Below are 22,389 nucleotides of genomic sequence, written 5' to 3' on the forward strand. Positions count from 1 at the left end.
AGGTACTTAGAAAATGCCTGATAAATAAATATGATGTTATTGCTGAAACAAATTAGAGTCATGTCTTTTCTTAATAGCATCTCAGTTTAGGAATGTGAGTTTAATACAAATATATATGTATACACATATATATAAAAGATTATAGAAGGTGGCAATACAGTATAAAAATTGTGTGTCTTACAAATCTTCATCTAAAACAAAATATCATTTTTTTAAAAAAAATGATATGTAGTGGTTTATATACAAAATTAAGCAAAAATATAGTTTCTTATTTGTCTTCTAAGAGAAATATACCAATGTTAATTTAGACAAATGCTGTTTTCCACTATTACGTAACTTTATGGCTAGGAAGGAAAGGAAATATCAAAGAGAGTGGTGAGGTTATAAGAAGCCACATGAATAAATCTGTTGGATTATCGAAGAAGAGATAAGCATAATATTAAAAGGCAATTTGGCAGTGAAGACTCAAAATTCAGGATTTTAGCAATTTTAAGAAGTGTAGACTAGAGACGGAGAGAGACAGAATGATGACAGAAATTCTGACAGGATGACAGAAATAAAAAATCTGACCTAATGAGTAGTCAACAGATCTTTGGAGTTTTAGGGCCTTAGGAAAGTTAGTGAAATATTTCTGAATACCAACTCAGCAAAAGGTGTATATCTGTGGGATTCAGTAATTCTGGCTTATAGCTTGGGCAGCAAGTAAACAAAATACAGGTCAAAAGACTTAGTCCCCGAGAGACATGCTCCAGGTAAGGTGTTGGTGGGATGAGTATGAACACCAGCAAACAGAATGTGTAAGTGAATCCATGTCTGTTTTGAATAGCTACTTGGGCTTCAGCCCTTCATGTACATTATTAAATTCTCATGATTCTAAGGTAAGTATTATCTCATTTTCCAGATGGGAAAAGGTAGGCATAGAAAGATTAGGTGGCTTACCCAAGCCCCACAGCCTTCAAGTAGCAGTGACAGGATATAAGCCCATATTTTCTGGCCCCAAACTGTTTTCTTTTGATACACTTTCTAGAAAGGAGTTTGACCTCTCCTGTGCAGGAGACTAAAATGGCATGATGGGGCTTCCCTGGTGATGCAATGGTTGAGAGTCCACCTGCCAATGCACGGGACACGGGTTCGTGCCCCGGTCTGGGAGGATCCCACATGCCGCGGAGCGGCTGGGCCTGTGAGCCATGGCTGCTGAGCCTGCGTGTCTGGAGCCTGTGCTCTGCAACGGGAGAGGACACAGCAGTGAGAGGCCCGCATACCGCAAAAAACAAACAAACAAACAAAAAAAAAACAGGCATGATGAAGATAGAAATAAATGGGAACTTCAGACTGTAGTGTAGGTAGAGGCGGTCAGTTCCTAACACTTAAAAATGGAATTAAATACCTTTCTTAAGGACTTTTTAATCCCAAATTACGTCAGACTGCCAAGAAATAACAGGGTGGAGGAATTGGAAACGTTCTATATCCTCATCACTTAATGTAGCTGAACATTTTGGACCAGATCAAGGTTGTCAAATATTTTACCATTTTTATTACTGTGGGTTGGGTTTCTTTCATGTTCTCCACATTACTTTTAAAATAAGCATTTCCATGTCACTAATGAAATTTTAGGACAGGTCTCACTATTGGGTTCAAACTATGTTCCATTTATTAAAATGTTCATTTCTCTCATTTAAAAAAAATTAGAGTTTAAAATTTTGGTGATGCTTTATTGACTCCCCAAACTGAAAACTGAATGGTGTTTATACTTTTTCTTAAGAATTTTACTCTCCTAGTCCCATAACATTTGAGAAACATGTGAAGAGGACATCAGACCATGGCCCTTTTATGTTAGAAGCCACTTAGAGACCACTTCATCATACACGCATACCTTTAAGATGAAAAAACTGAGGCCTGATCAGGTTAAATGATGTGATCAGGGTTATATAATTTGTTCATAACAGCATAGGAGCCAGAAGGCACTCTTTGCCCAGTGCTCTTTCAATGCAGAGGACAATTGTGGATTAGATTCTTGAATTTGTCTTCCCCTGAGAGTTTATTTTTAGGTGTCTTTGCCTCATGACTGAATCACTTCATGATGGGAAATGTCTACAATGAGATGATCAGTCAGGGGCAGGTGTTCCTTTTTCTTGGGTAGTGTATATTATGGGAATTCAGTAGTGCAGACAAAAGAAATGGTTAGTGCCAAGCTGCTTTTGGGGGCATTCATTTGGTAAGGCTATGTGGAAAATGATAATTTTTCTCCTAAAGAGGTTGTACAATTTCATCTTCTTGGAATCCACAGAGAAACTTTGTAAATATTATAAATATTTCCTCTGGAAGCAGATGTATGTAAGATGCCTATTTTTCAAGTTAGCTGCATCATAAATACTGTATTTTAATCTGAATTATAGCGCTCTAAATTACTTTTAAATATATGAAAAGGGGAAAGTCTCACTAAGGCAAAAATATTCATTCCTATTTATAGTAATGTGAAGTAAATTGCCTTGTAAAAATTTTAATTTTCTCAAGATAGAAATAATATAAGCCCTCAAAAACCAAGCAAGTGCATAGTCTTCTTTTTATTATTATTTTTATTCATTTATTTATTCAGCAAACATTTTTTGAGCCCCTGGTATGGCTATCTGATTGAAGTCCCAGAATAAATCTGAAGTCTCCCAGCCCTTGTTAGTCACCCTCCCGCTCACTTCCTGTTCCAGGCACCAGCATCTTCCTTCAAAACCTCCACCCTCTGAGCCTCCTGCCATCTCACAGCATTTTCACGTTTCCTTTGTCCCTTCCTCTCCTTGCTTGGGGTAACTCCTACTCATCTCTGAGATGGCAGGAAGACTTTCCTGATCCCCTGATCCCACCTCTCTATGATATTATAATCCTTCTTCATCTTCAGTGAAATGTTTGTTTGTTTAACCCTAAGCTACAGAAAGGAATTGTGTCTGTTTTTTTAGCCATTATTTTCTTATGACCTTATTCCTAACGGATGCTCCATCAGTATTTTTTGAATGAATGAATGTCTCCTGAAACCTATCAACTATTTGGGGATATAGTTAGTTTAAAAAATAATTATAGTATAGTGTGAAAAATGTGGGAATATGAAGTAAATGAATAACCTTTAAGGAGGGAAAGGAGGTAATTGAGGAAGCCTTCTCAAGAGGAGATGATACCTATTCTGCATCCTGAAGGATGCCCAAGAATTTGCCAGACGAGGAATATGAGTGAGGAGTCATCCATTTTATATTGAGGGAAAAGTAAGAGCAAAGGCAGGAAAATGGAAAGAATATGGCATGTTTAAATCAAAATATTGCTTTTGTATCAGCATTACCAAAATCAATACTGTACTGTCGTCTTATATATAGAACTTTACCAACACCTCTTCAATAAAAAAGGATTTATGCCCTCACTCTACTGGGAGAACAGATTCATATCTTCCTAGCTTGTAAAGCAATTTCCTCTCCGTGGGATTGTTCTGAAAAGTTCACCTTAAAAAAATATCAAGAAGGGAACAGGTGGGACATTTCACAGCTTGAATTAAAAGGTAGTACATAAGAAAAATTATTCTCTAAAAATATTTTTGAAAATAAGTTTCTCTTCTTTCTCTTTCTGTTTAAAGTAGAAAATTTAGGTGTCCTATCATATGAAATGTGTTCATGTATTGGAAAAATATCCATTCTAGATGTGGGAAATAAAAGAGGCAAAAAAAATTATACTCTATCAGAGGTGCTTCCCTTGACAAAGCAAAATTCATTTGCCTCCCTGCCTACTGTCACCACCCTAGGCTCCAGTACCTCTTTTCATTGGTAACATATAAATTTGCCTACACTAACTACCCAAATACAGAATTGGTTACTAACACAGTCTCATTAAAACTATTAATAATGAGCTAAAGAAGAGATCATTTGGAGAAATGAGGTAATGATTGCCAAGTCATTTCTAAGTTTGACCCATCATGCTCGTAGGGTATCTGTAGAGATCAGTTTATTTTTGGCTTTGGGGTGTGGCTGCTGTTTTCATTATAAGCCTTATGGATGCACATAACACATCTTACATATTTTATTTCATATTATCTTTCATGGTTACACATTCTATTTTTATTCAGTATGATACCACTTCACTTCTGTATTCCACAAACTCCCTTGAAGTGGCTTGGAAGATATTCTTTTAAATGTTTTCTACTCATCATTTATTAGGCAACATTGTTGTTGGTCTTCTTCATAATTATCTTACTTCGTTTTCACAGTAACCTGTGTGGTAGTCATTATTTTACAGTTTCATCGTAACATTGCGCTTCCCATTAGCTGTGGAAAAACAGTGCTCATTTATTCCATTGCATTCTCCATTGTTCCTAGGCAATAATGATTTACAACGGTGATTTACATCATTGAGCATTTATTATATGGCAGACATTAAGCGTTTTACATGTATTAATTTATGCAGTCCTCCCTATAGTTGTATGGTGTCTAGCCTATAGTTAGCAAGTTAGATGAGGAAGCTGGGGGCACAAAGTATTTAAGTAACTTTTCTAAGATCACAAAGCTAGTAAGTGATAGAGCTGGATTTAAGTCCAGAATCCATCAAACTGTATTGTCTCTTATGGTATTGTGTTGTGATGAGTACCTACTGGCTGGTGTGTGGGTAAAAGAAGAGAGATCATTTGAAAGAGATGATGTGTTTGTGATTGAGGTGAATCTAAAAGTAATTGGGCAGAGAGCTCAATGCTACTTTCAGTAGATAGTAGCAAATACTTCCAGTTCCTCACTTTTTCTATCTTCCTCAAGCCCTGTATTACTTGGCCTATCCACAGGGACACACCTATACACATGTAGACACACACACACACACACACACACACACACACACACACACACATCCTAGAGAAACAAATCTGTTCATTGTGTCCTTAGCATTATACTAAGAAAGAGGAGGGGACAGATTGAGCAAGTATGTACATCCCTCATCTTTCCATTGCCACACCTTCGCATCATTTGAGAATGTGTATTTATTTGTCTGACTTCTCCAATGTGAGCTTCTTGAGGGCAGAACCCAAGGCTTTCTCATCTTGTTTACTCCAGAATGCAGCAGTAATCCTCAGCAAGTAACAAGTGCTCTATAGATTTCTGTTGATTGAGAAAAAAGGGAAGGAAGGAAATGAATGAAAAAACGAAGGAAATGATATGTTAAGATTCCATAGACCATAAACATATATAAGTTCTATTACTTCCACTCAAATTCTTCATTTAAATTTCTTAAATTTAATGGTACTTGTGACAAACTGTGACAGCACTGTCAGTATTATAATGCATTTCACTAGAAGCATAGTCAATGGAATTTTCCAGTATTACAAAAATATATATGATGTGCCCATAGCTTTTTATTTTGCTGTTTTTAGAGTTTAAATAATATTTAGCTGTAGGCAGCTAGTTTTGATGACAATGTTCAAGATGTTATTTCTGAACATTGTGTCCTTTGGCTTCTAGGCTAATTTTTTTCAAAATATTCTGATAATGATCAGACCATCATAACATTAGTTCATTTCCAAGCAGTGCTATTACCTGAAACCTTGGTCCACCTTAAGATATGAATTAAATTAAGCAGATTAAACATTTATGTTCTTATCTGTTTTTCTCTCATATTCATTAATTTCCTGAAATTTCTGCATATTCTTCATGTGCGATGTCAGCATTGACTCTTAGGCATTAAACTCCCAAGTACTGAAATAGTGTCTAAGTCACTTCACACAAACCCTAGTGGGAAGTAATAGTAGTCTGGACAACATCTTTAACAGAACAATTTTGGTCTTAATTATTTTTTTGCCACAATATATAATGTTCCAAATGTTATAAGTATAGTGACATTATTTTAGGCTAGTCATGATTACAGATGTTGAATATATTTTTAGTTTATCTATTTTGACTCATAGTTGTATCTGTAGGATGTTTCTAATTGCTTTTATTTTGTCTATCTGGTATTTCTACTGAAAAGATTGATCTTAGTGATTTCTGTAGGTAATTTACATATAAGAAAATGCTTTGTAAAGAATAACATGATCTGTAAGTGTTATTGCTGGTTACCTGGTAAAGCAAATGAGGAATTTTGTTAGATTGCATTTGAAGCCAGCCATATATGGCATATATTGTATAATAATGACTATAACATATATGGTTTTCTTATATTATATCAGAAATGTTCTCAAGTTCTCTGGGGCTCCTGGCTATCATTATGAGAAATACTGCAGAAATGAAATGATGATACCTACAGACTGGACTTTGGAGAAAGTCACACCTGGATAATAGTCCTGAATTCAGCTTTCACAACCTGTGAGGCAAGCCCTGACATCACCATACACTATTATGATTTTAGAATGAAGTAGAAGAGAAAATTGGGAATCCCAGGACTTTAGGAAATGTCTATTAACTTAATAATCACCAGGATCACAGAAATAAGCAATAAAATATTTCAAACCTAAATCAGAGAAGAAAATTTTGTGCCTTACTATCTTTAAAATGAGAATAACAACAGTATCTACCTTATCAGGTTCTTATAAAGATATAGTGAGTTAATATTTATGTCTACCTCACTGAGTGGTTATGAAGATTAAATGAGTTAATATTTATAAAACACATACAATAGTACTAGCATATAGCAACTTCTACACAAGTATTTATTAAATAAATTAAACCAAATATAAATATTTTTCACCGTACATGTATGTTATTTACATAAGTTTGAAAGTCAATTATTAAAATAAAATAATTTTTCCCAAACATTAAAAACAATAACTGGCATATACCCAAAGTTCTGGTTGTCTTTTTCAGCTAATTTAAAATGAATCTATTTTCAAGCAGACCAACAACAAAGACAAGGGACCCAACCATTTTCTCACTGGAGGAGGAAATAGTAGAGAAACCAGAAAATCAACTGTTATAGTCCAATGTGTTAATTACTTTGATAAAGAAATCCACAGGGTGCTCTGGGAGATCAGAATGGTAAGAACCAGGGGGCTTCATGAGAGACAGCTGAGATGAATTCTGCAGCACGTTTGAAGTGCGGCTCTTCAGGCAAGGGACGAGCCTGTTGGAATAGATAGAGGTTGAAAAATGACTTGACCTGCTCACAGAACTGCAGAGTTCTAGAGTGGGACAGGTGTTGCAGCTGGAGCTGGAGGAGTGCAATAGGCAGGGGCCAAGTTCAAAGGTCATTATATGCCAGTTCTCCCTTTACACAGGAGAATGTCATGATCGGATATGGGTTTTTAAAAAGATCACCAGGATTGTGTAAAACACTTGAGAAAATTTGTGCTGAATACAGTTTTCTTTTACTTGGGGTAATCAACATAGATTTAACTAAGTAAAAGGAATGAATATTTAAATTTAATTTAAAGTGTGTTTAAAAACTTTTACTTTTAAAAAAGGAGGAGTGACATTATTTTTATGAAGTTAAACTTTCAGATAAATTTGTGTGGGCTCCACACTTGAAACTGAATACTAGTTCCAACAGGAAGAAAATTCAGATATGGCATTTGCTCTCCAAATCTGTTCTTTCAGCACCTAAAGTATTGCAATCACTGTTGCACTTACAAAGAAAAAAAAAAAAACTGAACAAAAATCTCTTTTACATGAAGTAAGTCCAGTATATTTTTGAGTCAACGTCTTCCAAGTAAGTTTCAGTAAATTCTCTCCTTCGCCGGCACAGAACTTAGAACATGGTGGCTTTTTAATAAATGTATTCCTACATTCCTGCTGCACTTAGATAGCTGAGATTTGGATAAATTTAAATACTATTATTGGCAAATACTGTCTTATAATTTTAAGGCCAAATATTTTATTCAGCTGTTGTTTTAACTTAATTAATGACTCCCTCCAGCACTTGTGCTGTCACTCACTCACTCTTTTTTTTTTTTTTTTTGGCCAGACCTGACCCTTTGTTCTGTTAGCTTTGTGAACCACCAGCTACTCAGAAGTATACTTCATTGTGGTCTTCCTATTAAAACCTTCAACTAGCCCCTTGTAAAACTTAAAGAGGCTATGTGAGCATTGTGGGTTGGCTTTGGCCTTGTCAATTCAAATGACCAAAATGAAAATTACACAAGATAATGTGATTTTAGTTGCCAAACAACATCTAAGTCTTTTTTTTATTTTTCATATTACATGTTTTATTTACACATTGCAAAAAATTCAAATAATATAACATTGTAAAAAGTAAAATCTATCCTAAATCTTAGTCTCCATGCACTTAAGTAGGTTTACGTATTTACACAAATGTTCTTTTTTTCATGATCAATATATCCCACATATCTAGGAGTTGTATTTTATTTATAGATTAAACTGTTTGACTTTGTTTCTCTTTTACATGTTTATTAGAAATCAAAGATCTGTCAATATTACTATTATTATTATATTTTTTCTGAAATTGCCTGAAAAAAGTCATAAAATATAAAGCTTTTTCAGTTTTGGCATTTGCTGAAAATTTTGCTTTTAGAGCATCTATGACTAATATAAATTACCTGTTTGGATTGCCCTTCCTAAAGGGGCTTCATTGGAGTTAAGATAAACATACAACAGGTGTTCTAAAGTTTGAAAATATAATTTGCACAGCATATGGACATGCTACGAAAAATAATTTCTTCTTTCTAAGAAGCCTGGAAGGATTCTCAGTATAAATCAAAGAGTTTATGACACTACTGGGGAAATAGTCCAGGTGAAACAAGATTATTGAGTAGTAGGAAAGCTATAATAAAAACTGTCAGTACTGTCACCTAGTTCTCCCTAAGGTCTGTAAAGGATCAAAAGTGTATTGAGCATCATGTAACAGATGTCTAGAGTGTGAGGGGAACCACAATTGTGCTGAGCAGCAATATACTGGTTTGAAAAATAATTACATATGGCTTGTTGTAGTTAAAAATGGTAGGCTAGACTATAAAATGTATTGTGAATCTTGGGTTTTTGAAAACGACTACATGCTAACTAAACGTGTAACTGATCTTTATTACGGATGTATGTCGTCACATGTATATAAATGTATTCAAATTAAAATGGTATGCAAAATATAGGTATTTTCTTATTTGCAAACAGTTACCTAAGGAAATATTTTATTTGTGCATAGATAGCATATTTTGTCAGGACAAAGTGCTACCCTACCCTGGAGGGTAAGAAATACTTTGTCACCATCTCACCGGGTGGCAGCAGTTGAAAAGGGGAGGGGAGAAATATGCCTTATACAGGCATTGAAAATACAGAAGTACTAGGAGATAATGTGTGGAGCAGGAATGAAGGAAAGGCTCTTTCATCGCATGGTTTCTCATATTTGCTAATTGCTTTTGTTAGTTACTTACTCAACTATACATCCATAATAAAGATCAGTTTACATTTTTCGTTAGGATATATCCATTTTTCAAAAGCACAAACTTCACAGTATACTGAGTTGCCCAACCTATCATCTTTAATTTAACTGATTTTTGGGAGAAGAATATGTTTGCCTCATACTATTAGCATGAAGAAACAACCAGAAACCTCATGAGGAAAGGATTCTGTATAAATGACTTTGGGTCACTAATGAGATTGACATGTATTTTAGCAGTTTGATTCCTGAAGAAGTGCACTGACAGGAATTTTCCATAAACATTTGTGAGTAATACTGAGAACCAAAGATGGGTTATGTAGTCTCTGCCCTGGATGAACCCATAATCTTTTTTTTTTTTAATGAATTACATTAGGCAACAGAATTTCTTTTCCTCTTATTCCTTTTATTCGTTCATTCCTCCTATATTATTGGGCAGGTAAAATGTACATGGTGTAGTAGCTGCTGTGTGGAATACGGAGAAACCACATATGCATCCATAACTTGCTGTATCAAGCTCTAGTAGACTCATTGGTCCATAGCAAAATCCTGCTTGTTCTTCAGTCTCCAGCATAAGTATCTTTGTTTGAGAAGGCTTCTCTGATTTTCCTGAAGTAGAAATACTTTTTCCTTCTTCTGAAATCCCATAAGGAGAAAATGAAGATTTAAAGCATATATTTATGTTTGTCAGATATCTACTACGTTTAATGTATGTAAATAACTGTAAAACATTGTACTGTGACTCTTCACTGACCCCTTTCACATTAAAGGAGAGAAAGCAATGCATAACTTTTCAGAGCATTTTGAGAGTTATAGAGAATGCCTGTTAAGTAACTAAAGAAGTACATACTATTTGGTGTAAGTGTATAATATTTAAACATTCTCACAACAAACCTCTGAAGTACAAATTATTACCTCCATTTGCATATGAGAAAACTGATCCCCAGAGAGGTTAGGTCATTTGCCTGAAGTCTTAACACCAGTACAGTGAAGTCAAGAATTAAATATGGGCAATCAAGATCCAGAGCTTGTTCTCTTAACCTCTATGCTATGCTTTCTGAGGTAATACATTTAAAGGTTTTGGACAAGCAAGCACATTTGAGCACTTAGTAATTAATATTAGTGTACACATAAGTCTGGGTGTGTGCACACACACGCTCTATATATCATACCTATACGCTATGTATAATCTGGCTTGTTTATGCTGCCTATATTTAGTATAACCAAGTCTCACAAGTAACCCTATCCAGCTACATGGCTTATCACCCTCTCATTACTGCAAGAGAGAGGAATCTCTTTATCTTCTTGATAAATCTTCTTTATCTTCTTGGCCATCTTCTTCAATCCCTTTAAATACTCTCAATCCCCACCATCTTTAAGGTGGATAAAAAATGGTTTCCTGGGCTTCCCTGGTGGCGCAGTGGTTGAGAGTCCGCCTGCCGATGCCGGGGACACGGGTTCGTGCCCCGGTCCGGGAGGATCCCACGTGCCGTGGAGTGGCTGGGCCTGTGAGCCATGGCCGCTGAGCCTGTGCGTCCAGAGCCTGTGCTCCGCAACGGGAGAGGCCACAACAGTGAGAGGCCCGTGTACCGCAAAAAAAAAAAAAAAAAAAAAAAAGGTTTCCTAAGAGTGTTGCCAAGCGGACCATCCCTCCAGGACATAAAGCAGGACTTTTATCTATTAGTATCTCTGGTTTTCTTGATCAAAGTATACCTCTGTTGTAGCTGCAAATGACAGGGATAAAATTATATCATAGGTTTTAGGGCCTAGATATCTACTTGGCAGAAAAAAACATTTAATAAATACTTTGATTTGTTCTGTATTCATTGACCTTAAGTGTTTCTGTGTTACTGACATGTTTTTAAAACTTGTGAATGTGTAATACTTACTTTTTTTTTTTGGCTGCGCCACGTGGCATGTGTGATTTTAGTTCGCTGACTGGGGATTGAACCCATGCCCCCTGCGTTGGGATCACAGAGTCTTAACCCCTCGACCACCAGGGAAGTTCCCAATTACTTGTAATAGTTACAATATAATAACATTTTTTATTCCATTTCAACAATTCAATTTGTAAGTCATGATCTTGTACTCTTCAAATAAATTTATAGTAGAGAGAAATTGGAAATGGGGGCACTCTTCCTTCACTGCTGTAACCTACATTTGGCAAATAAACCTATTTTCTTTAGATTTTGGTATTGGTATTTAAATCTTGGCTTATTATTTAAAACTGCTATTTCTAGTATCTTAAAGTCCCAGTAGATTCTGAAAGCCTTAAGGACTGACCCCACTTCCTTTAATCATACTTGGTTCTCTTTTCATACCTAATTATTTCTGTCTTATGCATATATGCATGATGTGTGTTTATTTTCTTTCAACGACTTCTTGCAGTTTGTAATATATACAGATTCCATCACATTCTTCTTGTTCCACCTCTGTACAACAAAAACTTAAAGTCCCATTGGCTCTCATAAGAAAGAGAAAAATCTAAGTTTAAGAGCAGCATTCTTCAGATACTCATGATGATACTCTCTTTGTGTAGTAAAATAGGACGATATGTTTGTTTAAAATTTTAGGAGGTAATATGTACTAAAGTCTTATGGAAGTGTTTTATTTGCTTGCAGGACAAGATGTATGCAAATTTATGGCTTCTTAGGCTGTTGAGGTTTCTGTAGCACACACAGTTTTTTCAAAAATAAGACTATGCTCAAAAAGTATCTTTCCAATAGAAGTGGCTACAGCTAAAGCTGTTTAAAGCTGTAATTGAATTAGCCTTCGAAACTGTGTAATATCATAAAACTCTAATGTTTTCATCTTGACTTGAGAAGCCTCTTGAGGAGATGATTAAGACTACCTTCCACTTTTTTTTTTTTTTCTTAAACTAAAATTGGACTCTAGGAGAGAGGATACTATAGCCTTTTTCTAGCTGTGACTTCTCAACTGCTTTTTTCTCAGTCTTCAAATTACTCTGGGAAGGAGGCACTAGTGTTGTCAAGAGATGAGGTCAGTAAAACATCACCTTTTAAAATTTTGAGTTGTCTTCATACCTGAATGGGCTAGATGGGTGTAAGATGGTAAATATGTTCCAGTAGTTCCTTCAGCTGCCTTGGCCACTGGTTTCATTATGCTTCTGGGAGATTTACAGAGGCTCAATATTCTCATCTATGAAGTGGAGATAAAAGTGATCTTATTAATTTTTAAGAATCAGTTATATATGAAGATCAAAAACGAGTATTATTTTTAACTTTAAGTTCCTTCATTTAACTCAAAATATGCAAAAAGTGTAAAATGCACATTTTTAGCTATTAGTATTTGAGACAAAACAATTTTTTGACACAGACTATAGACATATTGTAGAAAAGTTTTTAACTATGTTATATTCCTAGATTCATGATCATCCAACAAAATGTTTTGAGCATTGATTGTGTGAATTGTGTACTGTTCTAAATTTTGCTTCTTTTTTTTTTTTTCTTTTTTCCGGTACGCGGGCCTCTCACTGTTGTGGCGTCTCCCGTTGCGGAGCACAGGCTCCGGAAACACAGGCTCAGCGGCCATGGCTCACGGGCCCAGCCGCTCTGCTGCATGTGGGATCCTCCCGGACCGGGGCACAAACCCGCGTCCCCTGCATCGGCAGACGGACTCTAAAACACTGCGCCACCAGGGAAGCCCTAAATTTTCCTTCTTTTGAACTATCTTGCAGCACCCACATGTGAATGGAAATTTCTAGTGGATATCTTTACTTAAAGATTGTTTTGTTGTTAACCTATAAAATCAAATAAATATTAAAAGCCTTAAAACATGAACATCGTTGGTGGGGTTAAAAGGCAGAATGGTGCACAGGATAAAAAAATTCAGTTAGGGCTTTCCTGGTGGCACAGTGGTTGAGAGTCCGCCTGCCGATGCAGGGGACGTGGGTTCGTGCCCTTGTCTGGGAAGATACCACATGCCGCGGAGCGGATGGGCCCGTGAGTCATGGCCGCTGAGCCTGCGCGTCTGGAGCCTGTGCTCCGCGACGGGAGAGGCCACAGCAGTGGGAGGCCGGCATATCGCAAAAAAAAAAAAAATTCAGTTATTGTAAATGATGTTGCCATAGCTTTCCAGCCCAGTGGAATGTAGAAACTGGGCCAAGATGCATATTAGGAATATTCAAAGTTAGTTCCAAATACCCTTGAGCTAGTAAGAACCTGTGGTGTAATCAGAGAAGCAGAGTCAGAAAGTATATAGGAAAGGCTGTTAATGGAATACTGAGAGAAGCAGAGAGAATTATTGGAAGCTGAGAATGGCTCTTGTATATTTAATGCATCAGAACATTGGATTAGTCTCATCATACTTTAAAGATGCCAACCAGCTTTCTTGGGTCCTTTTATTATGACAGAATCTGGGTGCAAGTGATGTAAGCTGTGGAACTCAGATATATGTATGACACTTCTAACCTCCATTTCTTGACTCACACACCTTCCATTCAATCTGATACTCCATTCTGCCCAGTTTCAGTAGAAATGTTGCCAAGTTGGGGAAGGATATTAGACTATATATTTGCTTACACTGGTTATAATAGGGTGGAGAAGTTAGATCCTGTACCCACTGCTACACCTGAAGTAGTTAGACCTTTCCAAATAAAGGTACTGAATATCAAAGATCTGAGGAAATACAACATGAATATTAAGAAAATATTTAATTTTTTTAATGTAAATACTGACTTGCCCAGTTTGATTATATAAGCTAACATAGATAATACATAACCTGATGAAACAGTGCTGACTTGATTGAACCAAAGTCTAGCAAAAAACCCAAAGACAATGCAATGTGAGTTTTCAAGTCTTTCAAACAGATTTGTGTGATTTTTTTAAACTGAGAAAGAAATTAATTATTATTTAAACTCATGGATTAGAAAATTCTTCAACAAGCATATGTTACTATTCCAACTGCTATGTATGCTTAACAATAAAAGAAGCAGGCATCTGTTCTCAGATGTGTGAAGAATGAAATGCTTTAGTTCATTGCTCACTATAATGTTTTTTGGTGTCATACTGTGGAGTAAAATAGGCCAGCCTCTGGGCTTCCCTGGTGGTGCAGTGGTTGAAAGTCCACTTGCCGATGCGGGGGACATGGGTTCGTGCCCCAATCCGGGAAGATCCCACATGCCACGGAGCGGCTGGGCCCGTGAGCCATGGCCGCTGAGCCTGCGTGTCCGGAGCCTGTGCTCCGCAACGGGAGAGGCCACAGCAGTGAGAGGCCCGTGTATCGCAAAAAAAAAAAAAAAGAACAAACTGTCCAGCCTCACTGATATTTGGGGAGAGGAATCATAGCTCTCTTTCCCTAGAGAAAGTTCCTGGATAAATATATCTTTAATAGTTTTTGTCCTTTAAGTAGCAGTACTAAAGTTTTCGTACATTTTTTATGGTGATGTTGAATCATGAAGGATTAACATTATTAAAGATTGTATATTTTGCTTTTAATGAAATCTGTAGTTATCCTCTCTATTAAATATAAAAATGAAAAAAGTTCATCATTGGTAAAAAATTAAGACTTTTTATTGCTTTAAAAATAATTTAACATACTCAGTATAAATGTAATTATTTGGGGATTAAAATATTACATAAATGTTTATCTGTATTAACTTTTGCCTCTTACAATGCATTTAAAAATAAACTGCACTATAAAAGAGTTACTTTGAAACATAAAAGGGGAATTAAATGACTGAGGATAAAAACAAGTGTAATTTAAATGTTACTTCTAATGAAAAATTTATGTAGGACTGTGGTTTACAATAATTGTTGACATATTCCCCTAAGTACTGTGTCTGTGATTTTTCATGGTATCAATCATTTAAAGCAATTTAGGTAATACATTCTGACATGCATTTCTGTTATTTTATTTACACCATTTGCCTACATCATTGTAATGCAGTACCTTTCTGATTTGGTACAGTAAATGCACTCTGTAATATCTATTATGGCATGGTCAAAGGATAATTTATTGTCAAATAGAAAAATAGGTCAACACTAATGTCACTTGATGATCAATCCCCCCCAAGTTTAATAAAACATCTCCCCAGTATGCATTCCACTGCAGTGGTTGATATTTTATTAGGACTACCTGGCTATAGCAGTAGTGTAATTACTGAGCTGTCAGAGTGATAAGTGGGATTAATGGCAGCCTGATGCACTTTAGTCTGCAGAGCGCTTAGAGAATTGCAAGATGGTATTATTATCAGAGTCTGCCCATTCTGGCATATTCATGGCACCAAAGAAAAAAAGAATGCTACAATTCAGGTTTCCATTGCCCTGCCTCATTAACATTTGACATTTCCAACAGCTGTTATTTGTGAACTAGCTCAATAATAAAAGGAGAATTATTTGGTAAAGAGGCTTAATAACCACAACTAAAACTCCTTGTGTTGTCAGTGCTGTTAAGTGAATCTGTTTATGTTGAATATAAGATTTCTCTGGAAGAACAGAAAAATACACTTTGAATTAATTTGGCTCATTCATACCTGCTGACATTATAACTTTATTTTTTAATTGCCTTATTATTCAAGTTGCGTGTTAAAAAAAAGAAAAGCTGAAAGCTTGTGACTTCATTAGGGATAACCAGAATCCTCTATCTATTTATCTATATCTTTATCTATCATAACAAGTATTTCTGTTGCTTTATTCTTATGGAGTGGCAGATATTTAAAAAATTGTCAAAATGACTTTTTTACAAATCAGAAGACATTTAAGATTGCATATTATTTTATAGCTATTTTTATTTTAGCTATTTTATTTTACCACATAATAGGAAATCCTTTCAAACCACTGTTAATGTACAACATATTTATCCATGTGAAGATAACACATATAAGTATCACGTCGTTTCAACATCAAGGACCAAATAAACCATGCTTTGTTTTCTTTTTGGATTGTTGTCCTACTGATCATACTTCCAAGAAATTCTTTTTAAACTCAGTGACAGTGTTTTAGGGAAAAAAAACCCATAAGTATAAGAAGATAGGAATTCAACTAAATTATAAATGTGAATCTAACAATGGCATTTAGTGAAATGATAGGGGAGAGGTTTAATGACTGCATTTCAGAGAGGACAATTGATTATGAAAAGCCTTCGGTACTCATTGTGTAAAATTTAATTTAGAGAGAAGGCTAAGGGCACAAACCAGAGAGAAGAGATCAGATTTAAAAACAAGATATTAATTAGGTACTGAGAAATTGGTTCAGACAATGAAGAGGACTCTCTGACTTATAAAAGAATGACAAGGAGACCGGTATTGTTTTCTTAAAGGAAATGAACCAACGTCTTTACACATGGAAGTGGATAGAAAATGAGCCAGCTAGTGACCTTTGTCACTGAGCAACGTGGGACTCATTCTCAGTGAAATTCTCAGAGAATTCTCGTCTTCTGACAGATGTGACAATGGTGTATGTTAAATTTCAGATCACCAGCTTAATTTTTCACAACTCCCACTTTCACTTTATGCCATACCAGATTCCATTAGTTCACCTACCCTCTCATGTTTTTTCTCTCCAGGCCTTGGCACGTACTGTTTTTATCCTTTGTCATTTTCTTGAGTGACCCTGCACTCCAAATCCCACCTTCATTTGCTTCCCTAATGCCCACTCATTCTTCAATCATCCCTTTAAGTGTTATTGTTCCCAATAAGCTTTGCCTGACTCTCTCCCTCCAGGACTACTGTTCCTCTTATATGCTCCCTTAGCATGCTGTTTTTACCCAAATTCACATTGACCACACTGACTACTACAAGTGCCTTTTATATGTCTGAACTTCCTCCAAACTGCAAGTTCCATGAGAGCAGGACCATGGTGGTCTTGTTGATCACTTTTATAACCTCATATCCCAGGTTCTGCCATGTAACAAGGGCTCATTAAATATTTATCAAATGAATACACAAATACGTATATGAATGTACAAATTAAAGACCATTCTAACCAGTGGTTTCAGTCCTAAGGTAGTAATTATAGAACTGTGATTCTCACTGTGTGGCTCCAACCATGTTTATCAGAATCACCTTAAAGGGGCTTTCCAAAATGCAGATTCCCAGACCAATAACTCAGACTCAGGAGGGGCTTCTCTGTGGAAATTATGACATTTATCAAGCTTCCCAGGTGGTTCTTAGGAACACTGAAGTTTGAACATGTCTCTGGTCATTTCCGCAGAAAGCAGATTCTGATATGAGATTAGTATGTGGGAAGTTTATTAGAAGATCCACACCTGTAACAAGAGTGAAGGAATCAGGATTGGACAGACATAGCTACGATAAAGGCTGCAGTAGATCCCTGCAGACCTATTCCCCAAGTGGGGGCAAGGAGACTGCGCCTCTACCTCCCCTCACTGACCTGTGATTGGAAACTGGCAGCAGCTAGAAAGGGGGCATGACCTTGGTTCAGCCTGTTCTCTTCACGTGAGGGCACAGCAGCTGGAGGAATAAATACTTCAGTCTGAAAGGGGGTAGATCTGGTCTATGCATTGAGGCATCTACTGCAAAGCCCAATTGCCATGTGAATAATGCGTAGGTTAAAAGACATCAGAAAATTGGAGGAGGGAGGGAGGGAGGGATGATGGCAGGGGAAGAAGAAGGCTGGGAGGAGAGGTGGGTGGAAAAGTGGGAGAGATGAATGGAGGAAGAAAGGAATTTACACGTGGTAAAAAGAGAGACTTTACCTTTGTGTTTGTATAATTGTGGTGTAAAAGGCATACAAAACTTTTATCATAAAAGACTCCATTCTCTAAGCATTATCAGTGTTGTGAGGGATCCAAGTAAGACTGATTTAGTGAATGGATGGATGAATGATGTATCTTAAATAAGTTTGATCTTCTTGAACTCTAGGAGGAGCACCAAGAGAAAGGGCAGTTATTAGCCTCAGTGGTGCCATTTCATACACCTTAGGAGGTGTGCAAAAAGTGAAACACAAGTACTCTATGTTTATTGCTTAAAAAATTTTTGTATCTAAAAATAGTACAATTTTATTTGTTCTTAATAGACACTAACTCTGAATGGGTATAGGGTAGAGAATATATAGAATATTATCTCACTTACTTTATAGTTTCTTTAATTCAGTTATTTTATTCCCTAGATGCCTGAAATGTGCAGATGCCCCCTGTCAGAAGAGCTGTCCAACCAATCTAGATATTAAATCGTTCATCACAAGTATCTCAAACAAGGTAAATTTGGATTCAGTTCTGCAAATGAAAATTAATAACAGCCTTTGATCTTGTTCTCTATCTATTATGACCATGATTAAAGCATAAAGCTTGTCTTAGTAAATTGGGTTAAAGTATTAAAAATATGATTTCTATAGGCCTGTGAAAATGTGGCACATTTTATTAATTAGTCTCTCCCAGTTTGTGATATGATTATTGTGAAATGCGTATTCACTGTTTATTGTCTTAAAAATTAGTTCGTGTTGAAATTAGTCATTTTTTAATACAAAGCATTCACTGAATAGATTTGCTCTAGCTTAGGCGTGCTAAATGCTTATAGATAGGAATGTCATTGATTATCTGAACACATTCAAATTTGTGAATTATTTTTGTGTTTTTGTTTTTTGCGGTACGTGGGCCTCTCACTGTTGTGGCCTCTCCCATTGCGGAGCACAGGCTCTGGACGCGCAGGCTCAGCGGCCATGGCTCACGGGCCTAAATGCTCCGCGGCATATGGGATCTTCCTGGACCGGGGCACGAACCCGTGTCCCCTGCATCGGCAGGCGGACTCTCAACACTGCGCCCCCAGGGAAGTCCGTATCTTTGTTTTAAAATGTGCTTTGGTATTAACTCTGGCACACTGAAACAAATCAAGGGAATTTGTTTAAGATTTGGAATAATTCATAGAGACTGATAGAGTTGTAACCAAAAGCCCCCAACAATTAAAAAATAGAAAACAGACTTTTATGGGCATGAGTAGAAAAAAAAGGAATTTTGATCTTTCAGTTTTTTTTTTTTTTAAGTCAATGTAAGGCTAAGCCTAATTTTTATTCACTAAGAGAATGGTTTATTGATTGAATAATTAATTAATAGTATCTTTTGTTTGAGAAAGGAGCATTACAATCTCTTAGCCAAGTATCTTATCTTTTAACTGAGCAAAAGCTGAAGTAATCTTCTCATAAGGATGTAGCGAATCCTTCCTTTCACAGGGTTTAAAACTTATGTTCTAAAATGCTGCAAAAATCCAGTAAAGTGCCCCTTCAACTACCAGGTACCTTTTAATATATAAAGATCATTTCTTAATATGTCAATGATTTAAAAAATATTGTAGGAGAAAAATTATAAATTTATATAGCTTTAGAATTTCAAAAGATTTAGAGGTTATTACTTAGGTATAGGACATGGTGTTAATCTACATGGTCAGTTTTTTTAGGATTTGAAGTCCAGGTTGAATTTTTAGATTGAACGCTTGTGAACCCAGGGAAAATTACTTATTTCTTTACCTTCATTTATGAAAGAAAGATAGCATCTGTCTTACAGGATTATGGTATAAACTAAATAATATTTGTATGTGAAAAAAATCTCTAATATGGTAATTATTCAACAAATATTTTGTTGATGTAGAATTATTAACTTCCTTATTCATTCAATATGGTAAATATTATACAAGTGATTACTTTTTTTGTAGCCGGTGTTATTCATTGAACACCTACTATGTACCAAACACAGTGACAGGTACTGGGTAAGAAAGGGTCCCTGCTATGACCTTGCCTTTTGGAAATTCATAATCTGTAAGCAAAGCCAGATACGTTAAAAAACAAAGCAACACAAAAACCTAGCCATAATTCAATATGGTTAGTGCTGCAATCCATGCAGTTCAGGAAGAGTATTCAGCATATGAAAAAGCAGGAATATGGGTGTATACACGGCATATTTGGAGAAATATAATAAATTCAGTGTAGCTAAGATGAAGCCTAGATTACATGAACAAGAGTGATGAGAAAGAGACCAGACAATTAGGTTGGGATTAGGTCGTGAAAATATTTTAATTCTATGCTCAATATTTGAGACTTAATTCTGTAGATAGTAGGAAATCATCAATGATTTATGTTTGTTTTGTAAATAAGATGAAATCTGAAAAGGGATACTAACTTTGTAGTATCCCAAACATTTATCATCACAGGATCTCTGTCTTGTATGTGAGAATGAATAATTTATGTGAAATGTGTGCATGAAATCTCATTTATTTAATAACCTCATGAGAAAAGGAGTAAAACAAAATGTCCAAAATTTGAAGTAGAAAGTGTTTTGGCTAAAATTATATCTAAGGTAGTAGTACTCTTGGCTTCATGCATGAGGAGATACTAGAATTATGATCCATGCTAGCTAAATTTTCCTTATATATTCTATAATTCAGTAGTGATTTTGTGATTCTAATTAGTGTATAGCACATTCATTTAAGGTCTACAAAAGTTTATTAAAAAAAGACAAAATGGGAATAATGATATTCTTTGAAAAGTTTATAAAGTGTCTAAACAAGATTAAAATCATTTCTATTTTAGGAAAAAATGTTGTTTCATTAATTCTTTACTACCTGATGAAACATTGCACATTGCACATTGTATTTATTTAAACAGATTTCCGTATGAAGAGACGATATTTGGAGGTATTTAATTGAAAATGTAATCTTTTGCAGACTTTTAAGGAACTCTGTTGTAAGTAGTATTTTGTTGAAGAATCATTGCACCAATCATGAAAGGTCAGAGATTCTTGTACTTTAAAGCCTGCAGCTTTTTAGCTATTTACCAGCTGTGTACAATGTAGGCTGTCCCACATTGCTCTGCCAGTGGACTTCAGATCAGGAGGGGGGTTCTTTCCAGGTTGAGAGGGTAATTGAATCACCCAACTCAATGAACCTTGTGCCTTTTTGAAAAAAGGATGTCACTTGTGTTGTATTGTGTTCGGTTTCTGTGATTCAGTGGAGTTTAGGCCAATACTTCCATTCTTTACTTTATTACAAACTGGATTACAGCTCTAGTTTCCAAAGGTACACTCAATTCTGTCGTACCTCCTCAGTCAGTTTTTCTGCCTGTTCGTGCAGGCTGTTGTTTACAATTGTATCTCTCAGTCGGAAGTACACGTTTCAGATTAATCAAACTGTGAATACTAGGCTATATTTTTTGATAGTTTTCTTATTTTTCTTTTTTTTTTTTTTTTTGGTGGTACGCGGGCCTCTCACTGTTGTGGCCTCTCCCGTTGCAGAGCACAGGCTCTGGACGCACAGGCTCAGCGGCCATGGCTCACGGGCCTAGCCGCTCTGCGGCATGTGGGGTCTTCCCGGACCGGGGCACAAACCCGTGTCCCCTGCATGAGCAGGGGGACTGTCCACCACTGCGCCACCAGGGAAGCCCAGTAGTTTTCTTTTGAAAAAACAGTATGCATAAGGTCAGTCTATAAATTTATTGAAAAATTGCTAAAAAATGTTTCTTGTTTCATGATGCTTTATTTCAAATAATAGTTATTTTCTCTTTCAAAATTTTATATTAAGTTGTAAAGCTTTGGTTTTTCCACAGATTTGCATATTTTACAGAATCTGTGTACTTAGATTTTGTGACTTTTATATCTAGATAGATAAATTTAATAATATACATTAGAAAAACAACTGACTAAATGACTGAATGTAAAATAAAAGACTCTTCTTTATCATAGATTCCTATTGAAAGTAACAAGAAGTCAGAGGAGCAACACAATTTAACCAGCAGAATTTATTGATAAATATTCTTGATAACAATATTTTTATTTAAATATGTTGTCTTGATATATGTGTGTGTGTGCATATGCACACACATGCACAAAGGTTACAAAGCAGAAGTGCAATCAATAGATTTAGTCCATCCTCCTTTTGGGTTTGCTTTTCAACTTCAATGGCTAAGTGGTTTATACCCTTATGAAATAAAATGTGGATCATTTTCAGAATAATTTTTTAAAATCGTAACTCTAATTACATTACACCCTTGTTCAAAAAGCTTCAGTGGCTCCCCATTGCCTAGAAACTAATGTCCCAATACATAACCTATTATGTAAACCAATTGGGCTTTCTCCACTATTATGAAAGAGAAG

The 22,389-nt window shown here is 35.9% G+C and overlaps 1 protein-coding gene across 1 annotated transcript in view; it reads left to right on the forward strand.

Annotated features, from left to right (window-relative positions):
• DPYD (dihydropyrimidine dehydrogenase) overlaps positions 1-22,389 on the forward strand; it is an 849,503-nt gene that overhangs the window by 205,762 nt on the left and 621,352 nt on the right. The window contains exon 6 of the mRNA XM_030868763.3: positions 18,423-18,510. Coding sequence (XP_030724623.1) covers positions 18,423-18,510 — 88 coding nt within the window. The remainder of the gene's footprint in view (positions 1-18,422; positions 18,511-22,389) is intronic.

The sequence above is a fragment of the Globicephala melas genome, chromosome 1 (genome assembly GCF_963455315.2).
Source record: "Globicephala melas chromosome 1, mGloMel1.2, whole genome shotgun sequence".
NCBI lineage: Eukaryota > Metazoa > Chordata > Mammalia > Artiodactyla > Delphinidae > Globicephala > Globicephala melas.